Below are 24,371 nucleotides of genomic sequence, written 5' to 3'. Positions count from 1 at the left end.
TAATGAACTCTCTTTCTCAGCTATGTCATGTCATTTTGCATAATTAGCCGTAATTATTCATCGGTGCCGGAGCTGAGTAACAGTCTTCATGAAAAAACTTGTGTGGCTTGAAAACAGAGATAATTAAAATGCCTAAAGAAAGAAGACAAAATAAAAAAATGCCTTGAGGATCCAAAAAAACATCTAGAATAAGAGTTTATCCAGACGAGAGCTTGTTTCAGACACTTCACCAACAGGACACACAGGATTACTGATGATTCAGTGGTTTTTTGGAGCATGAGTGTGTTTTATTTTTGATTTTTTTGACTCTTCTGATACAGTAAAAGGAAAAACTCTCCAGGATTTCCTCCAGGAGTTTTTTTGTGATGGTTTCAACCAAAAATGCATGGTTTTGTGTCTGTTCTCAAAATTTGTGATTGTTTTTTTTTGCTGAAAATCGGTACAATCGCAGGAATAGGATTCTTCTTCTTTCAAACTCCTCCCATAAAGACACAGTAAAGGTTTTCAACACTGCGCTTAACCCCGAGTTATCGTGGTTCTAAACACCGTTTTAACCCCGGGTAAAGAAAGGTTTCACACCTGTAATTTGAAAGCGGTGTTACCCGGGGTTATGAAACCCTGCTCCGTGCTTCAGCTGTTAACCCTGCAGTGTGGTGCTATGTTAGTTCAGTGTGAAACGGAGCAGTGTTTGCTTGTTGATGCTGGACACTTGGCAACAGATGGCCAATCAGAAATTGAGCAGCGAGGCTCATGTCAAACAGGTTGCTTGCTGTTTGTTTAATCAGTGACAGTGACAGGGTTAACAATTTCAAATGTGAAAAGCGCTATGCTGTGTCATGACATTCTATAGGGCTATTCACACTTGAAATAACCCCGGGTCATCCTAAACCCCGGATAAACAGAATCCTGGGTTATCTATAATCCCGTTTCACACTGCTCATACTATACCTGGGGTTAACTGTTAATCCTGGGTGTTCATTACCAGACGTTTCACACTGTACATTCCTAAACCCCGGGTTAACGTTCTTATTTGCATATTATTTGTGGTGTCACTGTCACTGATTGGATAAGCAGCAGCCTGTTTACACGGCTTTTCCCACATATTGCCAGTTATTTAAAAAATGTCCATTTTAATCCTCATGAGACGCACAAAGGCAAGAAAACAAAGACAGAAGTACAAAAGAAAGAAAACAATGAGCAAAGAATGTGAATATTTCCTGGAATTTCTTTTAAGTGTGGAAAGACTAGTGTTTACTTGTACAGTAGCGTCATTGTTTACATGAAGCATCACATCCTCATCTCGGAAATTATGGGTCGCTCCCAGAAGACATCACTGGTGCAAGCTTTACATTTACTGACAGTGACTGGATACGCCACTTTGGACTGACACAAACAACTTTTATGTATTTAGTAAACGCTTTGAGAGACCACATTACGAAAGTCAACACTTCTCTACGAGATGCTGTTGAGGCAGAGCAGAGAGTCGCAATTGCATTGTGGTGCTTAGCAACCAACGCGGAGTACAGTGTCAGTCAGTTCCTTAAATACTCTGTTATTTCTGACCATGACGTCCAATTTGTCTTGAACAGCCTGTCCTGACCACTTTTCTGTACGAATTATAGCATATCCTCATCACTCCAGTTCACACGCTTTCTGTCTTTTGACATTTCTTACTTTTCTCTCACCGGCTGCTGTTACATGATCCGTGTTTCCTGTAACTGACGTGACATGAGCCTCGCTGCTCAATTTCTGATTGGCTGTCTGTTGCCAAGCGTCCAGCATCAACAAACTAACACCGCTCCGTTTCACCCTGAACAAACTTAGCACCACAATGCAACGTTAACAGCAACAACCCTCCGGAGCATGGTTTCATAACCCTGGGTAAAAAAAGCTTTCTGCTAACACCAAGGTCTGAAACGTTTCTTTACCCGGGGTTAAAAGCAGTGTTTAGAACCACGATAACCCGGGTTTAAGCGCCGTGTGAAAAGCCTTTATTAGAGCTCTACTCATAGTGTTGTGATGATGTCACACAACATGACTCGGAACAAATTAGTGGAAAATTTGCACCATTTTGAAAAATCTTTGCGATCCTATAATCTCTAAATTCCCAAGGAACTGTGAAGTGATGTGAAGAGCTCTTGATTGTGACTCTGAACACTTAAACGAATCTGGTGGTCCTTGAACTCTGTGTTAAAGACACAGTTTAAAAGGTGTGAAGATGTTTTTATCAGGTTTAGTCGTATTGCAGGAACACGTCGCAGTAAACACTCTGGATTTTTAAACAGAGTTTGTATCGTACTGTATTTATAGTGTAGCGAATAAAGTACAGTTCTCCACAAAAGACAATATAAAGCTTATATCAATGTAAATTTTACATATATATATATATATATATATATATATATATATATATATATATATATATATATATATATAGTTTTATTTCTGTTGTTTACATTTTAAATAATTAAAACCAAACAGTTTGTTTAAACTGTTACAAATGGTTTTACAATTTTATATATTCTTATAAAATATATAAAGATATATTTATATATATTCCTCTGTTCTGTACAACTACTTTCATTTTATTTTATTTTATTTTTTCCAAAACTTATTTTGATTTTATTTATACTTTTAAATTATCTCTAAACTCTATTTTTTTTATAACACTGATTTTGTTTTTGTACCACTCTATTTTTATTTATTACAAAATTACACAATACTATAATACTATTTAAATAAATAATACTTTTTTATATTTAAAAAATATATATATTTTGTTTTTTCCTCTGTTCTGTACAACTAATTCCATTTTATTTGATTGTATTCTGTTTTATTTGACTTATTTTACTTTTATTCATACACTGGAATTCCATTTTTATTTTGACTTTTTTTATTTTTATAACATTTTTTTACTGTCGTAAAAAGCATTTCACTGCATGCCGCAGTGTGTATGATTGTGTATGATTGTGTTTTTCTTTGTTTTGTTTGGTGTTCCACACTGATGCATGAATACTGTATTTGACTGTATTAGAAAAAGAAAATCATTAATAAATTAACTTTTATCCTTTCATTTTAATAAATTAATTTTATTATATTTAACTTTGTCTTCTCTTCAGCACTCAAAACAAAACAAAACAAAACAAAACCACCTCTTAAAAACAAACAAACAAAAAATCCATAAATTGCAGTACTAATATAATCTGTGGGTCTGATCAGTGTTAATAGACATCTACAGCACTTTATAGCTTGTTCTTTTTGTCTTTGTTGTCTGTTGCATCTTACTGTTGCATAAATCCTGAACTAACTGTACAACTACAAGGAAATTCTAAAACCCTAACATGAACACGACTGTCCTGTTAAAAACGAGAGAAGATAAAAACAAGCTGTTAAGCAATTTAAACAAAATGAACACAACAACAACAACAACAACAACAACTGGTTAAAGCCACTGATATCTCTCTCTACATGTTGCTTTTTGTCACTGAAACCTTCAAACGGACGTTGACGAGCAGCGTGGCAGCACTTCCTTCTTTCTCCTCTGTTGTTTTTTCCCTTTGGTATTTTTATATTTTTATATTTATTTCCAGATCTTTCCTGCAGAGCGCTACATGACTCCACCAGGCTTTCTCACCGTGTCTGACCGGGCCTCCACAGGGACGTCTGCCACAGGCAAAGTTGAAATGAAAAACGGTGAGTCGGGTCCGGCTACAGAGCTCTTTCATCAGCCTAACCATAACAGACTCTTTTTCTTCTATTATTAAAAACTCCTTTTGCTTGAGAAAAAAAAATAGAGCACCACTGGGTAATTGTATAAAATTCGTCATGCTGCATATACATATATATATATATATATATATATATATATGTATATATATATATATATATATACATACATATAGGGGTACAGAGTTCTGCAGGTAATTGGATTTCTCTTCTATCCAGCCAGCTTTTATTTCAGAATTTACAGGCGGTATTACAGCCTCTGCCTTATCAGCCATCCGTTTCTGCCGTTTTTATTTAAATATGTATGCCCATATGGTAGAAGTAATTATATCTGAAGCAATATATTCCCTGTAAGCATGGTTGATCTCCCTGGATTAGATACATAAGGTGCCAAAGATATTGGAACGTATTAGTCATGCAGCACGGAGATAATTTGGCGGTCAAGCCAGCAAATGAATATGTATCTGTATTCGAGTCATAGCAGTTAAAATAACCTCATAAAGGGTACAAGTTTCGGAAAAAAAAGGAATCTAGTGTGCAGCATTCGTTTTTTAATGCATGCATTTCTTCGTTGTTTACACGTCCATTAGGTGATTAACGTGACCCGGTCATCTTCATTACACATCCCAGACGTTTCCTGTGCTGCTTTTCTTTTCTCTCCTTCCTTCTCGGCTTTAAAACGCAGATTTTATGCTTCGAAATGCAGAAGCTGTTTTTTGGTGTAAATAATTACTTTTTTTTTGGGAGAGTAAACAAGCCCCAAATCTCAGCGGCGGCATGAATTTGTGTGAGAACGAGCTTCAGAACATGGAAATGCGAGTGTGTTACTTTTTTCCTGCATGAGATGAGATCGAGGAGTAATTACTGAGATATTTGGCAGACTTCTTTTTCTGGCGAAGAGGAGGATGATGAAGCATGTTGCGAGATCTAATGTGGCGACTTTCAAAGTCTTCACTCGAGACGTGGTTAGTCACGGTTTACCGTAACCGTGAAATAAAAATACAGTTCGCATTAAAGTCTAGGTTTTCGAGAACTGCTCTTTCGTTCGACTCGTAACAACGAGCCTCGGTTACAGAGAAATGGATAGAGACAGATTTATCCGTGGTGTTCGTGACAATCCTGAACATTTGCAACATCCTGCTCCTACTGTAAACCTCGACCTGATCGACTTCACATCACATAATCCTGCATGGATCACCGCACTTTAATAGCTGCAAAGTTTACACAGCTTATTTTTGTTATATTTGTTTCTAGAAGAGCTATGGAGTCTTCATCATGATCTTCCATGTGCTAGTTCACTAGATCATTGACTACAAGTCAAACTTTTAATAAAAATCTGTCGTTTTATACTTTAATGAAAGAATATCTACAAAATAATGGAAAAAATGAACCATCTCAAACCCGTAATTCATATTTTAAGACGAATAAAACAAATTAAAAGAGCCATAACCTGTAAACAAATGCTGCATCCGATGGGAGATCACATTATTATTATTATTATTATTATTATTGGAAGTAGTAATAGAATTAATTCATTTTTTATGGCATAGAAGTGAGTCAAAATAACTTTCACTTAACTCTTTATCCTGATTGTTCATTTCATGCTCCCATCCGTCTGTGTGCTTTACCTTTTATGGAGTTTTCTGGGTGTGTCTATATGCAAATGAGCTGGGTCGGGAAAGCGCTTTGCACTTTATAGATGATTGACACCCGCAGGGATATCGATAAAATGAATGTTTTGAATCTTTTGTAAACCCTGCAATATTTCAAGTTATGGTCATGTGACCAGACGAAAGTTCTGTTAAAACGATTCGTTTGTATTAAAATGAGGTGTATGTTGTTTTTATAGTGATGACATATGTCCAGAAATTTGTTTTGGATGAACAGCCCTTAAAACAGTCCAACGCTCCATAGAGCCCACATTAGACATCCTGCAGTCTCTTTTTTTCCTTTCCAACTTGCAAACTTTGGCAGACGTGATTCCGCAGAAGGAAGTTAAAGAGAGAAAAACAGAGACGGAACAAAACAAAACAAAACAAAACAAAATATCCATCTTCTCAATTAAATACAACTAATTACAGTCAGGTAGCATGGAAGGAAAAAAGCATTTTCTGTTTTCCGCTAATGAGCCTAAAGATCTATATCTCTGAATCTCAAGAGGCTACTTTGCATATTTTGTGAAAACGAATCATTTGGTTTCAAAGTAAATCAATCAGTTTAACATCGAGACGTATGACTGCTAAGATTTCAGCGAATGCATTTTGTATTTTTCTTCATACAAGCACTAATGCTGCGCTCATTACCGCTAGTGATGCCAACTGCAATGAGATAACACTTTAACACTAAACACATAAACGATTTCTAGCGCCTCAGGATGTCATAGCTGTTTTTTTTTTTTTTTTAATAAATAAAAAAATAAATGCTTCATAACCGAATCCGAATGCTACAGCTGAGCAAACAGAATGAAATAATGAAGTGCAAAAAGAAACAGTGAGTGAAGCTTTGCTGCAATCGAACCAGTTTGGTTAAGTAACCATTGACTCCTGATTCTCAATGTTTCTTTTGTGTCTTGCTGCAAAAGGTAAAATTGGAGGATTGCTAAAAGATAAGCTGGGGTTACACTGTGCGATTTTAGATGTTCAGCTGTTACTTTTCACACAAATTGTTCTGCTTAGGTCATTTTTTCTCTATCTATTTAAGATGGTTTAATGTAACAGTCCATCCAGGATTTTGTGGAGTTTTATGTGGTTCTTGCAGAATGAAATGCTTAATTTTTCAGCTTTTTTCAACAACTTGTGTAATTTTTTTTGTCAATTTTTAATTTTGGAAAACATCTCAAATTGGTGAAACTCTGCTTTCAAACTCCTATTACAGAAGACACATACTGTATGTAATGACTTTCTGCGATAACTGTAGTCATGTTTGACGCTCATAAGTACTGATGATGTCACACGACATGCCTCGGCTCAAATCTTCGGAAAATCTGCGGCCGTTTTGAAAAACTGCCTCCAAATATCGGAGACCTTGATTTTGTGTTACTTTCTACGATCGTAAAATCCTGGAAAGACTGTTTTAAATCCTGCCATTTGCCATTAATGTATCTGCACGTGTCTCATTAGTTTTAATGTCCTATATAATCCTCACCCTTGGTGATGCAGCAACCATCACACTCTGAGATAAGGGTGAGCAAAAAAAAACAAAAAAACACATTGTTTTTCTCAAATTTACAAAATGTATCACAATATAACATAGGTAAGTTTCTTCACAGACCAAAAAATAATAAAATAAAAAATACAAATTACTGATATTTCCTGTTATTATATTATATTTTAATTTTTTTATTTTCAAAATTACCATTAAAATAAAACAAAAAAAAAATTTAACAAAATTGCAACATCAGCAGCTTACAATCAGTTTGTAATTATTAAAAAAAAATAGTGATAATATATTTTTATCACTATAGCAATATTATTGTCATACTGGCCAACCCTTACTGATTCTAATAAAAAATTCCTGAAATGTTTTATCGGTTACAATGTCAGGAAATCATTGTTGGCATTCTAAGCCCACAAATCTCAACTCAAGACCAAACAATTTCTTTATCAATGAGCTGTTTTTGTCTGCGAAAGTAAAATCAGGCTGGAAATCGTACAGTGTAAAGCCAGGTTTAAAGGCTAAAAAAGGGAATAAGCTATAAATACGTCTAAAAGGAGTCAAGGGTGCTTATCCTGATGCTCACTCGAGTGAATACGGACGGCATACACAATGAAGAAGTTTACCTCTGTCATCCAGAGTCGTTTCATTTGCTTTGATTTGTTTTGATTTTAGGCTGCCCTTGACATTGTCATACCTCACATTCCCTGGAGCCGGATATGGTACATGTGCAAGTACCAGTCCCATTGGCCAGTACATCCATGGCTTCCGGCGTAGCAGCAGGGTTGTAGCTCATGTAATATTCCTGTAGTTGGGAGCTCAGGTTCTGTTCTGGCTCAGGACTCTTTTTCCGCCGCTTCCGTCCGACCACAGAGCGCTGCTGCAACAGCCTTGTGGCTCCAGGATACCGTCTACAGGAGACGTATATCACCATCAAGATGAGGGATGTTGTAAAGAAAAGTGCCACACCACCGACCACAATCTTATGGAAGGATAAGTCCTCTTGTTCTGGAGATGGCGTCACGAGCAGGCTGTTGGAGGGTGGTGGTGTATCTGGAGGGGTGTCTCTGTGGTTAGTTTCAGGGATAGTAGGATAAGGAAGAGGTTGAGCCAACAACGGTGGGATGGGTGCCTCAGAGGTGGCGGGGAGCAGGGGTAGTTCAGGAGTTGTCAAAGCCAACACTGGCTCAGCGGTAGTTTCCATACTTGACTCCCAAGTGTGGGGAGGAAACGGCGTTTGGGGGATGAGTTCAAAATCTTCACAATCTATATAATTTTTTGTTGCCTCCATAACCTTTTCCCCTTGAAGATGTTTAGGGCTGCTGCAAATGATACTTGTGTCTTTAGTTCCACGGAAATTCTTTAACCAAGCGACGAGAGGACAAATGCCTGGCCCACAATCCCAGACGTTTCCAGCGAGGCTGATTGTTGAGAGGGAAATCCAGGCTGCCACCGTTTCATGGGACACATTAGCAAGCTTGTTAGACTCCAAGTTTAGAACCTGAAGATTTGGCAAGCATTGGAAAACCACAGGGTCCAGACTCTGGATCTCATTGCCAGACAAGTCCAGCTTCTGTAGGGTATACCACATCCAGGGCAGGCCTTGATTCACTGCTCGGATACGATTCCACTGGAGATACAGCCCACGGAGGTTTGCGAGGCGTGGAAAAAGAAAGAAGTTGATCCGAGAGAACTGGTTGTGCTCCAGGTGCAGTTCCATCAGCCGAGACAAACCCAAGAACGTGGTACGTGTGAGGACACGTAGTCGGTTGTAACCCAGATCAAGAAACTCCAAGCTTCTACACTCTATAAAAGCCCGAACAGGAATTGTTGTGAGCCCATTGGAGCGTAGATGCAGATTTTGTAGCTTCCGAAGACCATGGAACTGACCTGGCTGCAATTCCTGGAGCTTGTTATAGGACAAGTCCAGGCTGCGGAGATTTGGCACGCCGTGGAAGGTAGCATTGTGTAGCTGTGAGATCTTGTTGGTGCTCAAGACCAACTCCTTTAGCCGTCGTATGCCCTGGAAAGCACGGCTGTCTACAAATGAGATCTGATTGTGGTCCAGGTAGAGCCAGAGGAGCTGGTTCAAGTGGGCAAACTGGTAAGGGAGCATTGTGTGCAAGTCATTGTTTCGCAGAGACAAACCCTGGCAAGTTACTGAAATGTTCTCTGGGACATCGATGAAAGATGCTGAGTCACAATGGACAATTTTACCCTCACACCGGCAGCTGTAGGGGCATGTTTTCTCCCCGGAGCAGAGAAGAAGGAGAAAGGAGGCAAGGAGTGAGAGGAGGCATGCTAATCTCTTGGCACAATTCGACAGACCTGTGAAAAAGAAAAGAAAACAATCATTTTAGTCTACATCAGAACATTTTTAAATTGCTAATTCTGCAACTGAGCTGCAAAAGGTTATTTAGAGTAATGAAAAAAGAAAACATGAACCTTCAGACAATACCAGATCCTTCCACAAGATTAAAGGGTATGGCTCAAGTTTATTAACATAAACAGTTTATAAAACCTAACTCTAGCCTGGAATCTTTTAAAGGTTTCTTCTTGCATTCGGCTCTCACAGTGTGGTCCAGAGACACAGTGTGGTCAAGACTTTCTCAACCCTCCATTATCAAAAGCTTTATTTTGTTATTTGCTTATTATAGCCTTTAACTTCTCCCTTTAAAGGAATAATTTTCATCCAAACTTCGATATGTCAAAGATAATTAGCTGCATAAATAATAGTCTTCTTGGACCACTGTTCCATTGGTGGAAAGTTCAGGAATGAATATCTCGTTAGCTGCAATAAATATCCGGAATATTATTGAACATATTTAAATAAGGAGTCTAAAGTTTGAATAGATGGATTATATACGTAACATAAATCTCTACTAACAGGGTCCATTGAATTTCATTTACAAGTAACGTAACGGTACACATCCCCTTGTTTAGGGTAGATCAGGGTCAGTGGTAGATCCAGTGGTTAAGGTTGTTGATTGAAAGATCAGGGTTCAAGCCTAAGCACTGTCAAGCTGCTGCCTTTTGGCCCATGAGCAAAACCCCCAAGCTCCAGGGGTGACCCTGCGTTCAAGGATGGGATATGAGAAGAAAGAATTTCACTGTGCAGTAATGTATATGTGACAAAATACTGGCTACTTAACCCAAGTGGTTGTTCAGGTGAAAGTCAAGATGTTGGCCTACTGATTTGAAAGTTGTGAGTTTAAGTCCCAGTACTGCCAAGCTGCCCATGTTGAGTGCCTTGAACAAGGTCCTTAACCCTCGACTATAGCACCACTTACAGTGCTGGAACACTCCGTACCTGACAGGATGGACAACACGACGATGCAGAATTCGCGAGCTTGTAAAGTCGTCAAGATGTTTATGTTTTCAAACAGACATCGTCTCTGCGTTAAACACCTTTTAAGAGTTCAAAATCGAGTGGAAGGTCAATGAGATCATAGTTAATGGCATACATCAGCAGGTAATACCACAGCATTAATTCCTGAGAGCAAACCTCTTGATCTACATCCTTCATGAATTATGAATAATGTAATAGAAGGTCAGGTGATGTTACGAGTAAGATACTATGCTGTCAAAAGAGAATAAATGAATAAATAAATACATAAATAAATAAATATCTCTTTGTCTAAGACCAGAGGCTGTAAAAAAAACAACTAAATCTTTAGTGGAGTAAAAGTGCAATTAATCATCAAAATAAATGTGATGCAGTCCTGAAAAACCTGGAGGAACTTGCCAGAGCTGCATTTGGGAAAACAGCCAAAAGGGACAAGAAAATAAGGGACTGACCTAAATTAAGTTTGTCTGCCAATAATATACTCTGATATCTTTACTATAATGAAACATAGATATATTTTACTGAAAGGACATGGAAATATTTTCTAACCTTGCCTTGATGTGTCCCTGCAAAAAAAGGTCATGGTGTTTAAAGAGACTGACGTCCAAAATCAGGACTTTGTCCTAGTTTTTAGAAAGCTACCTTGGAATTCAGTGACTGAAACGTTCAAATGACCTGCTTTTAAAAAAATGAAAAGGAATGACAAGAAATATAATCAAAAGAATACAAGTGAGTGAATGAATCAGTGATTATTTTCCTCAGCGATGATGATAGCATGAAGAGAGATGAGTGGAGTGAAGAGTCAGAGATGAGTGAGTGATTTTTTTACCTTAGGTGAGAGAGAGAGAGAGAGAGAGAGAAATGACTGGGCTAGATAGATAGATAGATAGATAGATAGATAGATAGATAGATAGATAGATAGATAGATAGATAGATAGATAGATAGATAGTTGAGTGGAGTAAAGAGTCGGAGATAAGTGAGTGAATTTTTAGAGTGAGGTGAGAGAGAGAGGGAGAGAGAGAGAGAGAGTTAGTTCTCATCATCACTGTTCTAATATAATTTGGCATTGATGTTGTTTTTCCATTACTACTCGAGGTAATAAATGTTGAGGTCAATCCATCGTCTTTCAGTCTTTCAGGTTTTCACTCTTCTGCACAAGAGAAACGTATTTGTTTTCAATCATTCCACTCACTCAAGATCGAAAAAAACTAACACTAACTAACACCAGCTTTGTTGCTAACCTCTTTGAGGCCTGTGAGCCAGCATGATAATAATACACATTAGGTGAAACGCCTCGGGTGAGAAAGTCTATGTAGGAGCAGATCCTCAAACTTTTTTAAATAAATAATTAAATAGAAATGCGCAGAAAGCAGAAAAGTTCTGAACCCAGCAGTTAGGTAAAGTATAGATAGGTAGATAAATAAACGCTGGAACAAAGGAGTTGTACTTCTTGTCCTTCTATAACACGACCGACTCTGCAGGAGAAAGTTGTCCTTGGGCTCAACACCACTGCAGTGTTTCTCTCTCTCGCTCATTGAAAACCGCCGTTAATGTGTTTTTTTTTTCTTCTTCTTCTTCAAGGTTGACTGCATGAACATTTTGCAACCTCGCCACTCTCTCTCTCTCTCTCTCTCTCTCTCTGGCTTATTAACATCATCCGTTACCATCTCCCCTTTCTAAACCTGATCAATGAATTAAACGTAAACATTATTAAATACATAAAGACATAATATCTATAGAAACCTAATGGGGGGTTGCCAAGTGATTTAAAAAAGCACTTTTAATACTCCCCGAAATTAATTATCATGAATGCCCTGAAATTAAATTATACCGCAAATACCATTTTTATTGTGTTTCATTAAAAGTGATTGGTTCGAGCTTGGACAATAAATCAACGTATTGTGTCTTTTGAGCCATTAAATCAAGCTAATAGCTGCGTCGCTTTGCTTCATACTGGGCGATTCATGCCAGAAAGAGATTGGGGTAAAGTGGGTGATTTGTTTCCGTCTTGGTTCATGTCCAAAAAAAAAAGGAATTGTGAATCATCATATAGAGTAAAGCGGGTTTCGGTGCACATGTCCGTAACCCCGAGCGTGATCGGAGAGAGGTCTTGTACATACCACACAGATCTGAGAACGCATTAGAAATGATGTCGAAGTCATCAGTTTTGGCTTAAAAGCCTCTCCAAGCACATTTCTGAGTGATTGCTGCTATCCTTACACTTCTGCTAATCATCCAATACATTCATCTCAAATCACCAGCAATTGTGTGTTTATGTATTAAAATAAAAAACAGCAATCATTCGTCCTGGGAAAAGCTTCACAGATCTACAAATTGTCTAATCAGATTTGATAAAGATGTGGAATAAAACGCTTGTAGATGTGCGACGTTTCCATCACGAAGCTCCTTCCACTTTCTACTGTGTTTTTTCTTTCTCTAAATAATCTGTTTATAGTCATCAGACTCTGTGTGAACAAACTCACTAAACTCAATAAAAACGTGAAAATACTGGAAAACTTAACCTTTTTACTTTTTCTCCATTTTTGTGAGATTTTATCTTTAGCTTTCAGAGTTTTTTTTGAAGGACACGTCAGAAGTTCTCATGCTGTTTATGTTATGTAATTACACTTTTTATCTAAGAAAACATCCAATCCTATTAATCCTAGCGTACGTCCGGGAGCCGCTCAAAACTTGTTTGCGTCAGTGGAAAGCCAAGCGAAGCCAGGTGAAGCCAGTTTGTGAATTTTTTTCAGTCAGCAAAAACTGTTTAGAAAGAGTCAACCAACGATACCAACATTGCCTTCTAGGCGATTTTTTGGGCGTTTTTCTGTAGACAGATTGGTGGCATGGGTGGTCTGTTCTATTTTTAGCCTGAGCTTGGTGGCACAACTTTCTGTGAGAAGCCTTGACATGGAATGCTTGGCTTGGGTCAGTTCTTTATAAGCAGTTTACATACGCTTTGTATTGGTCATATTGGCCGTATTTTTGGGCGGCTGGAACGGATTATCAGCATTCACATGATTTCTTATGGGGAAATACGTTTCAATACACAGTTTCACTGTAAGAACTCACCTCCAGAACGGATTAAATCCATATGCTGAGGTTCCACTGTATATGCATTTCTGAAGAGACGTGCTCACACTAAGAATTCCTCATTACTGATGAAGTAACACGCTACGTTACACAGTTCCCATCATGCAATGGGAGTTTTCTGCACTTGTTTTAGTGTTAACTCGAGCAAAACTGCCATGAGAAGAACCCAGGTGTGAAGACACCCTAAATCCGATTACATGGAGCTCCTGAAGTACGAAGCCCTGTGAACAGGCTGCTATTATAGAGATGATAACGGATTAAAAACATGAGATTTGCAGCTGCGCTACTGTCAGAGCAGCAGTTATGGAAAATTAATCAACATTTTCTCACCAATCAGACCATCAATGTTCATTAACACGACTGATGCACCTCTTAATCATGATAATCTTTGACACAATGGAACAATACGAGCAAGATGAGACGGCCGTGACGCTAATTTTACATCTATTTTGGCGTCGCGGTTCCGAGCCTAGCGGACTCCAGCGGACGTGGTGATGGTTTGATGAAGGCTGTTGGTGTTTTTGTGTGTTGTCACAGACACTGAAACCACTGCCAAGCTTCCTCGGCACAAAAGCTCCGCAGGCGATGGAACAATTTCCAGGATGCAAAGTGGCTCTCTGCACTCGCCAAAGCCAGACAGCTCGCTCACTTCCCCCCTTTTTAAACAGTCAAATATTCCGTAATAGCTTTTTTTTTCTTCTCACTCGAGAGGCTCTTTTCTCCCCCATCATGTCTTCTCGTGTTAGATAAAAACTCCGCAGACAAGCCGAGGCTTTTATTCCGAAAGCCGGGGTGAGAGAAATTTTCGAATAATTAAAAAAGGCCATATTTATCCACGTTAAGTGCTCCCCTAATTGAACTTTGCTGCACCTCTAATTAACCCCTCCTTCTAGTTTCCTCTAAAATCTGAGGGGTCGACGGTCTAGCCTCTGCCCTCCCCTTGCTTTAAATATTTAATACACTACATTTATTTTACACGGTCCATTCTGTCATAAAACCTGTGCTTTTAGCATAAATCCCTCATTTTATTCCTGCTCTTGTCAGTCAGCAGGATGACACTCAGGTGCATTTTAGATGTTCATCCAGTTCTGAGAGCAGGTTCTTCACGGCACTTTTGAGGCTTTAAGTATAAATATTCGCAAATCCTACACTCTATTCAAACCCAATCGCCGCCAGATGTCATTGATATTTGAATCAGCTGAGTGTGTCATGTGACTTCAATACACATACACCGGTTCCTGGTAGAACCCACAGGTTTGTTCAACTCACCGAAAACAAAGAAATAAATCTTGGGTTCAGGCTTATAAAATAAAATCAAAATTTGATCTTCCAGGTTTTCAGATAATTTATTTTGTTTTCTGATTAGTTATTTTCTTTCAGACACCGTAGGGTGAAACGACGATGACATTTTAGTTTCAGTCAAAACAGTTTCATGGTTGATGTGTAAAAACTACACTCTGTTAAACGTCTGGTGAAGTTCTGCGAGTTTGACGGAACACATTCCAGCAGTAAACGGCGTGGGCGGAGCCGCAGTCAATCACGCCGATGTTCAGAAGACGGAGAGGAAGCTAATGGCCAGTTCTGTGGTCCAGCAGTAAAAATCTATACGAACAGCTCACAGCGAGTCTATGAGGCGTATCGGGCTACAGCACAAAACACACATTCCACCAAAAAAAAATCAATCTCCGCCCACCAACACGCCTACCACCAACCAGCAACCAGCATCGGTGTAGCGGTGTAACCCTGCGGGAGACGACCGCAGCCCGCCCACCTACCTGGAGAATCACGTGTAAAACGTTCAGGGAAAATAAAACACAAACGAACCACCGAGTGTGAAAGTGTGTGTACTTTTGTGTGATTTTTTTAACAATCACAACAACCTCCAAACCTGGAAGCATTAAAATGTTCAGAAAAGCAACAACAGACCTGAAAATCTAATCTCTCCACTGATCAGGTCGACAAAAAGCATCAGCTAAAAAAAATGGAATGTTACAATAGAAAAAAAATGTCATCATCTTCATCCTCCTCCTCATCATCAGAGTTCTGTATCTGTTCTATAAAGCATGCTAGGTTTGCTGCTAGCTGGTACTAGCTCAAGCTGGTAAAATTGTTGTCATGGTTACGGTTATACGTTGAGTTAATACTGACTCCACCCGTAAATTCTAATCTTAATCGACGCAACTGTATATACATACTCAAGCAGGCAAATATAAACAAACTCTGAAACAAACATCCTCCTGTTTAGTAACAGCGCCGCCTGCTGGATGCGTCACCAATCGTCTGGATGAAAACATCTGAGGCTGCGGTATGGTTAGATTTAGGGGCGGGGTTTACGGTCCTCACTTTTCTTGCGGCTTTATTCTATTTATACGTGTGTGCTGGATTTGACAGATTTTAGATTTTCCTCACAGAATTCTGCCTCATTTCAGCCTCATTTAGGGCTGGTGGTAGCTCAAGTGGTTAAAGCGCTAGGTTGTTGATCAGAAAGTTGAGGTTTAAGCCCCAGCACCACCAAGCTGCCACTGTTGGGCAATTGAGCAAGGCCCTTAACACTCTCTGCTCCAGGGGTGCTGTGTCATATCTGACCCCAACCCTTCAAGGATGGGATATGTGAAGAAAAGTATTCCACTGTGCTGCAATGTACATGTGGTGATAATTAAAGCTTCTTCTTTATCAAACTGAATCATTTAGATTTCTATACAGTGGAACCTCAGCATACGAATTTATTTGGTTCTGGAGGCGAGTTCTTAAGGTGAAAGTTTGTATTGCACAATGAATTTTCCCATAAGAAATAATGTAAATGCAGATAATCCGTTCCAGCTCCCAAAAATATGAGTAATATTACCAGTATGAAGCGTATGTAAACTGTATGGCTGCTTACAAAGAACTGACCCAAGCCAAGCATTCCATGTCAAGGCTCCTCACAGGAAGTTGTGCCACCAAGCTTGGGCTAAAAATAGAACAGACCGCCCACACCACCAATCTGTCAACAAAAAATACCCCAAAAAATCACCTAGCTTTTAAACGCATGCTGAAGACAACACTGGTATCATGGGTTGAACTCTTTCAAAACAGCTTTCACTGACTGAAAAAAATTCTTAAAAAATTTGTAAACTCGCTTCGGTTGGCTTTCCACTGACGCTAATGAATTTTAAACGGCTCCCAGATGTACACGCAACTTAGCTGGGGTTCGGTTCGGATCGCTCTTATATATCTTATACGGCTCAGTATGCTGAAGCAAATTTCTTGCAAAATTTCAATATTTTAAGGTGAAAATTCGTAATGGGGGGAATTCATATGCCGAGGTTTCACTTTACTGGATTTTATTTCTGGAAAATTTTTGTCACAGTTAAATTGTTCATTATTATTAGGTTTAAGCTTTTCGCTCAGGCTAGTTCACTCGATCAGGAACAGAACTTTTACATTCAAGTTATATGTATTGTCTTTAATAAAAAAAAAACATAAAGAAGGTGAGCTAACACAAACCTGGACATTAAGTTATTTAGTTGAAGTAATTATTCAGTTCAATAAACACACACAAGTATAAGGAGAAAAAAACCACAAGAAAAGTGAGGACCGTAAATCCCGCCCCTAAATCTGACCATACCGCAGCCTCCCACGTTTTCATACAGGCGATCGGTGAAGTATCCAGCAGGGGGCGCTGTTTGTGTTTAGTTTACAGTAACGTTTACACACAACCCGATAAACGATGAGTAAACAGGATCATTTCCGTGCAACAAACACGTTAACATCGCGCACACACACACACACACACACACACACACACACCCTGCATTGTGTAATTCAACCTTTACATCTGGAACGGAAACGAACGTAATTGAGATTTGGAGTCATTTAAAATGACATCGTTTGGACTGACGGCGTATAACCGCAGTCTCTTGTATCGTTCCCCAGCTGAAACGACTTCACCGGAGTTAATTAAAGAGGAAGACGTCGGAATTAAAAAGCCGCCTGTGTGAAGATGACAGCTTGATTTGTTTATGAGGAGATATCCTGATTAATTGCTGTGGGGAAAAATAAAAAGACCGGACAACTCTGAATATAATATCTGAGTGAGCAACTTCTCCAAGCTGCCGCTGGGATTCACAGGGAGCCGAAATGATCCGGCTCGGTGCTCCACTGCGTTCTTGTGAAAGTTTTTGCTCCCTGGAGGCTTAGCATGCAGTCTCTGAACAGCAGCCGTCATTAAGCCGGTGATGTCGTGTGTTAGCGTAAGAGCAGTGTGTCAGGGGGTTGTGTGGTGTTTCTGAATAAAAAAAAAATCATGCTATGTATAATATCTGGAATCTGATTTGAAGATACAAAATACAAACCATTTCTAATTATAACAAATTCAAATTTGACCAAAATCCAGGATCAAGAAATACTTCCATTTTGTATGATATTAACATTAACTTTCATTACTCTTTTTTCCCCTTCTGCTGAATTTCTGACAGAAAATGTCCTCTCTTTCCTCCTGTTTTCGTCATGTCCATGTTGATGATTGAGAGTCTTTGTCATGTTCCACTCCACAGTGGGGTGTAATGTGAAGCTCATATGAAAATAGACACTCAGGAATTTGTAGTGTCTTTGTAAATATTTCTGTTTTTTAGCCGACTACTAGGGGCAATATATATTCATAGAAAAATTCCCAAAAAATCAAAAAGTTATTTTTTTTTCCCACAAAAATGTTTTCTTCATAGTAAATGTTATCTTAAACCCATTTCTGTTCTCTGAGATACTCCAAGATTATTTACCATTATAGAAAGAAAGAAAGAAAGAAAGATTAAGTAAAGAAAGAAAGAAAGAAAGAAAGAAAGAAAGAAAGAAAGAAAAAAGCAAAACAAAAAAGAAAGAAAGAATTGTAAAAAAATTAATTGAAAGAAAGAAAGAAAACATTAAAGAAAAAAATAATTGAAAAAAAGAAAGAAAGAAAGAAAGAAAGAAAACAAAAAAGAAATAAAGAATTGTAAAACTTAAAGAAAGAAAGAAAGAAAGAAAGAAAGAAAGAAAGAAAGGAAGAAAGAAAGAATTGTAAAAATTAATTGTAAAAAAAGAATAAGAAAGAAAGAAAGAAAGAAAGAAAGAAAGAAAGAAAGAAAAATTAATTGTAAAAAATGAAGAAAGAAAGAAAGAAAGAAAGAAAGAAAGAAAGAAAGAAAGAAAGAAAGAAAGAAAAAAAGAAAGGAAGAATTGTAAAAATTAATTGTAAAAAATTAAGAAAGAAATGAAGAAAGAAAGAAACAAACAATTGTAAAAAATTAATTGTAAAAAAAGATAAAGAAAGAAAGAAAGAAAGAAAGAAAGAAAGAACGATGCATAAATTCCCCTGCCGTATCAGAGCACTGGTGTAAAGGGTTAAATGTTATCAGTTATCCTCCTCAAAATGTCCTTTTTGTCGTCTGTCCAGATTATAAAATGAAACCTGTACTCTTTTTCCTCTTTTTCCTCCTCCAGCTTTTCACCTCAGACAGAAATTTCATTCCCATTTGCGCCTCATCACTCATCGTTTTTTTTTTTTTTTTTTAATTCATTCAGAGCTAAATCAGAAACATGGCACTGGAGTAGCATTGAGCGTCCAGCAGAAGAGAAAAGGTTCCGGGTCAGCACCCTGAAGCTTCCTGGACGGACGCCGAGTCTACAGACGGAATCTTATCACGTTATTATGAAAATACCTCGAAGATTTCTGCCACTCGAAACACGAGAACCCTTCAGACGTCTTTTGAAGCGTACTCGGGGAGCGCCTGGACTCGTTTCGGAGCGGATTGCAGATTTCGCCCGGTGTTAACGAGCGCTCGGGGACCGAGACGGTTATTACACTGACATTTGTGCTGCATGACTCATGGGTAGTTTCATCTGGTGTAGTGATGAAAAAAATGTCACTGCAGCTCCGAAAGAAAACAAGAGAAAAAAAAGCCCACAATGACATAATAAATAAATAAAAGCCAACAAAACATGACTAATCTGACCAGCAGAACCGGCAGACCTCTGATTATCTGGATAAACACAGGCCTTTAAATTTACTGTACAGATATTTTCTGTGTCCAATTTGGTGTGTAAAAAAAATCAGATTTAAATGAATGTTTTTTCCTGTTGAAGAAAACAACATTTTGTTCTGATGAATAAATTCCATTTTTTGTGGATGAGAAGAAGATGAACGGTACAGGAAAAAAAGCTGTAGCTCTGACTTTCTGCTCAGAAACCCCGAGATTTTAACAAAATTTACCAGAAACCCAGAGATTTAACTAAATTAGTGAAAAAAATCAAATCAAATCTTATGACGACAATCGAAACAGATCCGACTACAAACTCTGGAAAAAAACATCAAAACATGGAGCAGGGTCGACTTTCTGCAGCACAAGGCACCTTCTAAACACATTTATCCCTCCAGGATTGTTGCAACCAGAAATTGCCTGATTTTAAGCTATTTTCCAAATTTGTGACATCATTTTGCAGATTTTTTATTTTAATTTTATTTTTTTTGCAGAAGTTTTTTTTTTTAATTGGTGAAAAATTCATGATCACAGGATTCTTCTACAAAACTCGCAGCACTGAAGACTCCTATGTTCTGATTTTCTCTGTCAGTCTGCTCACGTTTCACACACGTGAACATAAGCGTGGCGTGATGAGATGTGATGATGTCACTTGACACTCTGACTTAAATCTGCAATAAATCTACATTTTATTTATTTATTTTTTTAAATGTAACAAAATTCTGCGATCATGAGAGAAAATCAATAAAAAGAAATCAATAAAATTGACATGTTGATGATGTCATTAAGGCTGAAGTATATTTTATGACATCATGTGACGTGTCACTTGTACACATCCTTGATAATATATGATACACGCTACACGCTACACACTCCAGTGTCTAGTGTGTGAATTTTAGAAGCATCGTATCGTCTCAAATGGAACACTGACGTTTTTTTTACTAAACGGAAATAGAAGGCGTTTCCCAGGCGATGGCGAACGACATCAAACGCATGTAAAGTGACGTCGCTACGGTAACTTTATCAGAAGTTGAAATTAACATCAAACCCTGTGCTTGAGCTAATTTCCAAGATCGTCCACCATAGAGCCTTTAGCCATCATAAAAACCTTATCATCCAGCGTCAGAGCATGGTAACCCCGCCCCTTTTCGGTTACATAAGCAAAGCTGCAAGCAGATGTTTCTTGCCGTCTAGCGGTTAGCGGTTTTTCCTGCTTTTACTCCTGCAGACAAGCGTCACGTGTCAAGAATGCGCTGAATTAGCTTTAAGCAAGACTGAGTACATTACTGGATTCAGCATCAGAGTCAGAATCCTACTGAAAAACCAAAAAAACAACAACAACAACAACACGGTAACGAAGCGTCGCTAATAATATCAGCAATCAGTCTCACAGGGATGCAAATAGACGCTCTGACACATAGCTCACTGACGGAGCGCCAAGATCCCCGAGAGAGATGAGTTAACCCTTTCATTTCATTCTATGCACATTCCAGAAGGTTCTAATGATTAATGACAGAAGTCTCAGAGGAAATTATTGATTATTATTATTATTATTATTATTATTATTATTATTATTATTATTATTATTAAATAAATTAGGAATAAATTTAAAAACCTCAAAGCTTTCTTTCTTTAAAGATACTAATGCTAGATTTTGAGCTTGATGTTTTTATTTAATTAAATACTAATTAGATAGAGGTTATGCTTATCTCACTGCTAGCTTCCATTTGCTAACTTTAGTCAGCTATTGTCCAGGCTAGCAAGCTGCTATAAGTTTGCTATATTAGCTTTGTTTAGTTCACTGAACAGATTAACGATAATAATCAGTACTAATGTTACTTCTTGCTGGAAAACGCTAGCTCCTGTGAGTGTCCATGAATAAGAATGTTTTGTTAGCAACAAGCTAGTTAACTAACGTGGATGAGCTTGAGTGTTTTCTCAAAATCTACAGCTGATGTGTCTGAATGTTGATTAAGCTAAATGAAATACTTGTTAAAGTCACCACCGCTAATGCTAGCTAGTTGATGTTGTGAGGTAGCCATGATGCTGTAAGTGGAATTCTGGGACTTTTCCCCAAGAAGGACTCACAGCTTCAACTGAAGGATTTCTTAGTTTTTTTTCCTAGTTGGAGGATTGAAATTTATATATATATATTTCAAACACAGCGTTAGCCACGTCGTCACGGTCCGTAGAGCTAAAGGAGACGTTCACTATAATGTTTAGCTCCACAGGATGGACGCCTCTCTCTCTCTCTTTCTCTCACAACATCTTTCCCTGGCTAAAAGAGAAGCTTGTTTAATTTTATTGTTGCAAAATTTCATTCCTCTCCTCATTAGAGTCAAGAGAGAAAGTATTAAAAAAAAACGACGACAATGAGGTACAAAGTTTAAAAACATTACACACTGCTAAAGCTAGCATTTATTATGAGCTAGCGTTCATTAGCTAGCATTGTTGAGGTACATTTTCCCTGTGAGGGTTAGCGCCCGATAAAAAAAACTAAACAAAACAGGAAGTGTAAACCAAAAGAAAAAGTCCATTATTGAAAACTAATAAAATAGAATTATAATTCATTTTAAAAAATCTATTCCACTGTGATTTATTCGGATTAAACGAACATTAAATAAATAATATTCCAATAAAAATGTTTTCTCACAAGAGTTTGTTCTCTCTGAGATTGAGATTTTTTTTTGTAGAGTCCAGAAATAAATAAATAAATAAATAAATAAATAAATAAATGATCCAGTGAACAAAGGTTCTGAAATGTTCTTATTTCTGTCTCTTCCTGTGAATTAAATTAAACAAAAAGACAACAAAAGTGTGTGAACAAATACATCGTTAACATCAGACACGTCTGCGAATGTGTTGTGTTTGTGTTGTGTTTGTGTTGTGTATGTGTTGTGTATGTGTTGTGTTTGTGTTGTGTATGTGTTGTGTTTGTGTTGTGTATGTGTTGTGTATGTGTTGTGTTTGTGTTGTGTATGTGTTGTGTTTGTGTTGTGTATGTGTTGTGTATGTGTTGTGTTTGTGTTGTGTTTGTGTTGTGTATGTGTTGTGTTTGTGTTGTGTATGTGTTGTGTATGTGTTGTGTATGTGTTGTGTATGTGTTTGTGTTGTGTTTGTGTTGTGTTTGTGTTGTGTATGTGTTGTGTATGTGTTGTGTTTGTGTTGTTATGTGTTTGTGTTGTTATGTGTTTATGTGTTTGTGTTGTTATGTGTTTGTGTGTTTGTGTGGTTATGTGTTTGTGTTGTTATGTGTTTGTGTTGTTATGTGTTTGTGTTGTTATGTGTTTGTGTTGTTATGTGTTTATGTGTTTGTGTTGTGTTTGTGTTGTGTTTGTGTTGTGTATGTGTTTTATTGTGTATGTGTTTGTGTTGTGTTTGTGTTGTGTTTGTGTTGTGTATGTGTTTTATTGTGTATGTGTTTGTGTTGTGTTTGTGTTGTGTATGTGTTTGTGTATGTGTTTGTGTTGTGTTTGTGTTGTGTATGTGTTGTGTATGTGTTTTATTGTGTATGTGTTTGTGTTGTGTATGTGTATGTGTATGTGTTTGTGTTGTGTATGTGTTTTATTGTGTATGTGTTTGTGTTGTGTATGTGTATGTGTATGTGTTTGTGTTGTGTTTGTGTTGTGTTTGTGTTGTGTATGTGTTTTATTGTGTATGTGTTTGTGTTTGTGTTGTGTTTGTGTTTTATTATGTTTGTGTTTGTGTTGTGTTTGTGTTGTGTTGTGTTGTGTTTGTGTTTGTGTTTGTGTTGTGTTGTGTTTGTGTTTGTGTTTGTGTTTGTGTTGTGTATGTGTTGTGTTTGTGTTGTGTATGTGTTGTGTTTGTGTTGTGTATGTGTTGTGTTTGTGTTTGTGTTGTGTTTGTGTTGTGTATGTGTTGTGTATGTGTTTTATTGTGTATGTGTTTGTGTTGTGTATGTGTTGTGTATGTGTTTGTGTTGTGTATGTGTATGTGTTTGTGTTGTGTTTGTGTTTGTGTTTGTGTTTGTGTTGTGTTTGTGTTGTGTTTGTGTTGTGTTTGTGTTGTGTATGTGTATGTGTTTGTGTTGTGTTTGTGTTGTGTTTGTGTTTGTGTTGTGTTTGTGTTGTGTTTGTGTTGTGTATGTGTATGTGTATGTGTTTGTGTTGTGTTTGTGTTTGTGTTTGTGTTTGTGTTGTGTTTGTGTTGTGTATGTGTATGTGTTGTGTATGTGTATGTGTATGTGTTTGTGTTGTGTTTGTGTTGTGTTTGTGTTTTATTGTGTATGTGTATGTGTATGTGTTTGTGTTGTGTTTGTGTTGTGTTTGTGTTGTGTTTGTGTTGTGTATGTGTATGTGTTTGTGTTGTGTTTGTGTTTGTGTTGTGTTTGTGTTGTGTATGTGTATGTGTATGTGTTTGTGTTGTGTTTGTGTTGTGTTTGTGTTTTATTGTGTATGTGTTTGTGTTGTGTTTGTGTTGTGTTTGTGTTTTATTGTGTATGTGTTTGTGTTGTGTTTGTGTTGTGTTTGTGTTGTGTTTGTGTTTTATTGTGTATGTGTTTGTGTTTGTGTTGTGTTTGTGTTTGTGTTGTGTTTTATTGTGTATGTGTTTGTGTTTGTGTTTTATTGTGTATGTGTTTGTGTTGTGTTTTATTGTGTATGTGTTTGTGTGTGTTATTGTGTTCTGTTTGTGTGTGTGTGTTGTGTTCTGTTTGAGGGTGTTTGTGTGTGTGTTTGTGTATGTGTTTGTGTTGTTTGTGTTGTGTTTGTGTTGTGTTTTATTGTGTATGTGTTTGTGTTGTGTTTGTGTTGTGTATGTGTTTTATTGTGTATGTGTTTGTGTTTGTGTTGTGTTTGTGTTTTATTATGTTGGGTTGTGGTGTGTTGTGTGTGTTGTGTATGTGTATGTGTTTGTGTTTGTGTTGTGTTTGTGTTGTGTTTGTGTTTGTGTTTGTGTTGTGTTTGTGTTGTGTTTGTGTTGTGTTTTATTGTGTATGTGTTTGTGTTTGTGTTTTATTGTGTTTGTGTTGTGTTTGTGTTTGTGTTGTGTTGTGTTGTGTTGTGTTGTGTTTGTGTTTGTGTTTGTGTTGTGTATGTGT

General features: G+C 37.6%; 1 protein-coding gene across 2 annotated transcripts in view; it reads right to left on the bottom strand.

Moving 5' to 3' along the window:
* Nucleotides 1-24,371, bottom strand: part of lrrtm4l1 (leucine rich repeat transmembrane neuronal 4 like 1) — a 50,253-nt gene that overhangs the window by 18,524 nt on the left and 7,358 nt on the right. The window contains exon 2 of one of the 2 annotated variants that reach the window (XR_009206836.1): nucleotides 7,506-9,207. Coding sequence is in view for 1 of the 2 variants with exons in the window: in XM_058411054.1 (XP_058267037.1) it covers nucleotides 7,577-9,207 (1,631 nt within the window). In the remaining variant the exon portion in view is untranslated. The remainder of the gene's footprint in view (nucleotides 1-7,505; nucleotides 9,208-24,371) is intronic. The other variant, XM_058411054.1, reaches the window with a different exon arrangement.

The sequence above is a fragment of the Hemibagrus wyckioides genome, linkage group LG16 (genome assembly GCF_019097595.1).
Source record: "Hemibagrus wyckioides isolate EC202008001 linkage group LG16, SWU_Hwy_1.0, whole genome shotgun sequence".
NCBI classification, from domain to species: domain Eukaryota; kingdom Metazoa; phylum Chordata; class Actinopteri; order Siluriformes; family Bagridae; genus Hemibagrus; species Hemibagrus wyckioides.
Note: the sequence above shows the minus strand (reverse complement) of the source record. Positions and strands in the feature narration are given on the sequence as shown.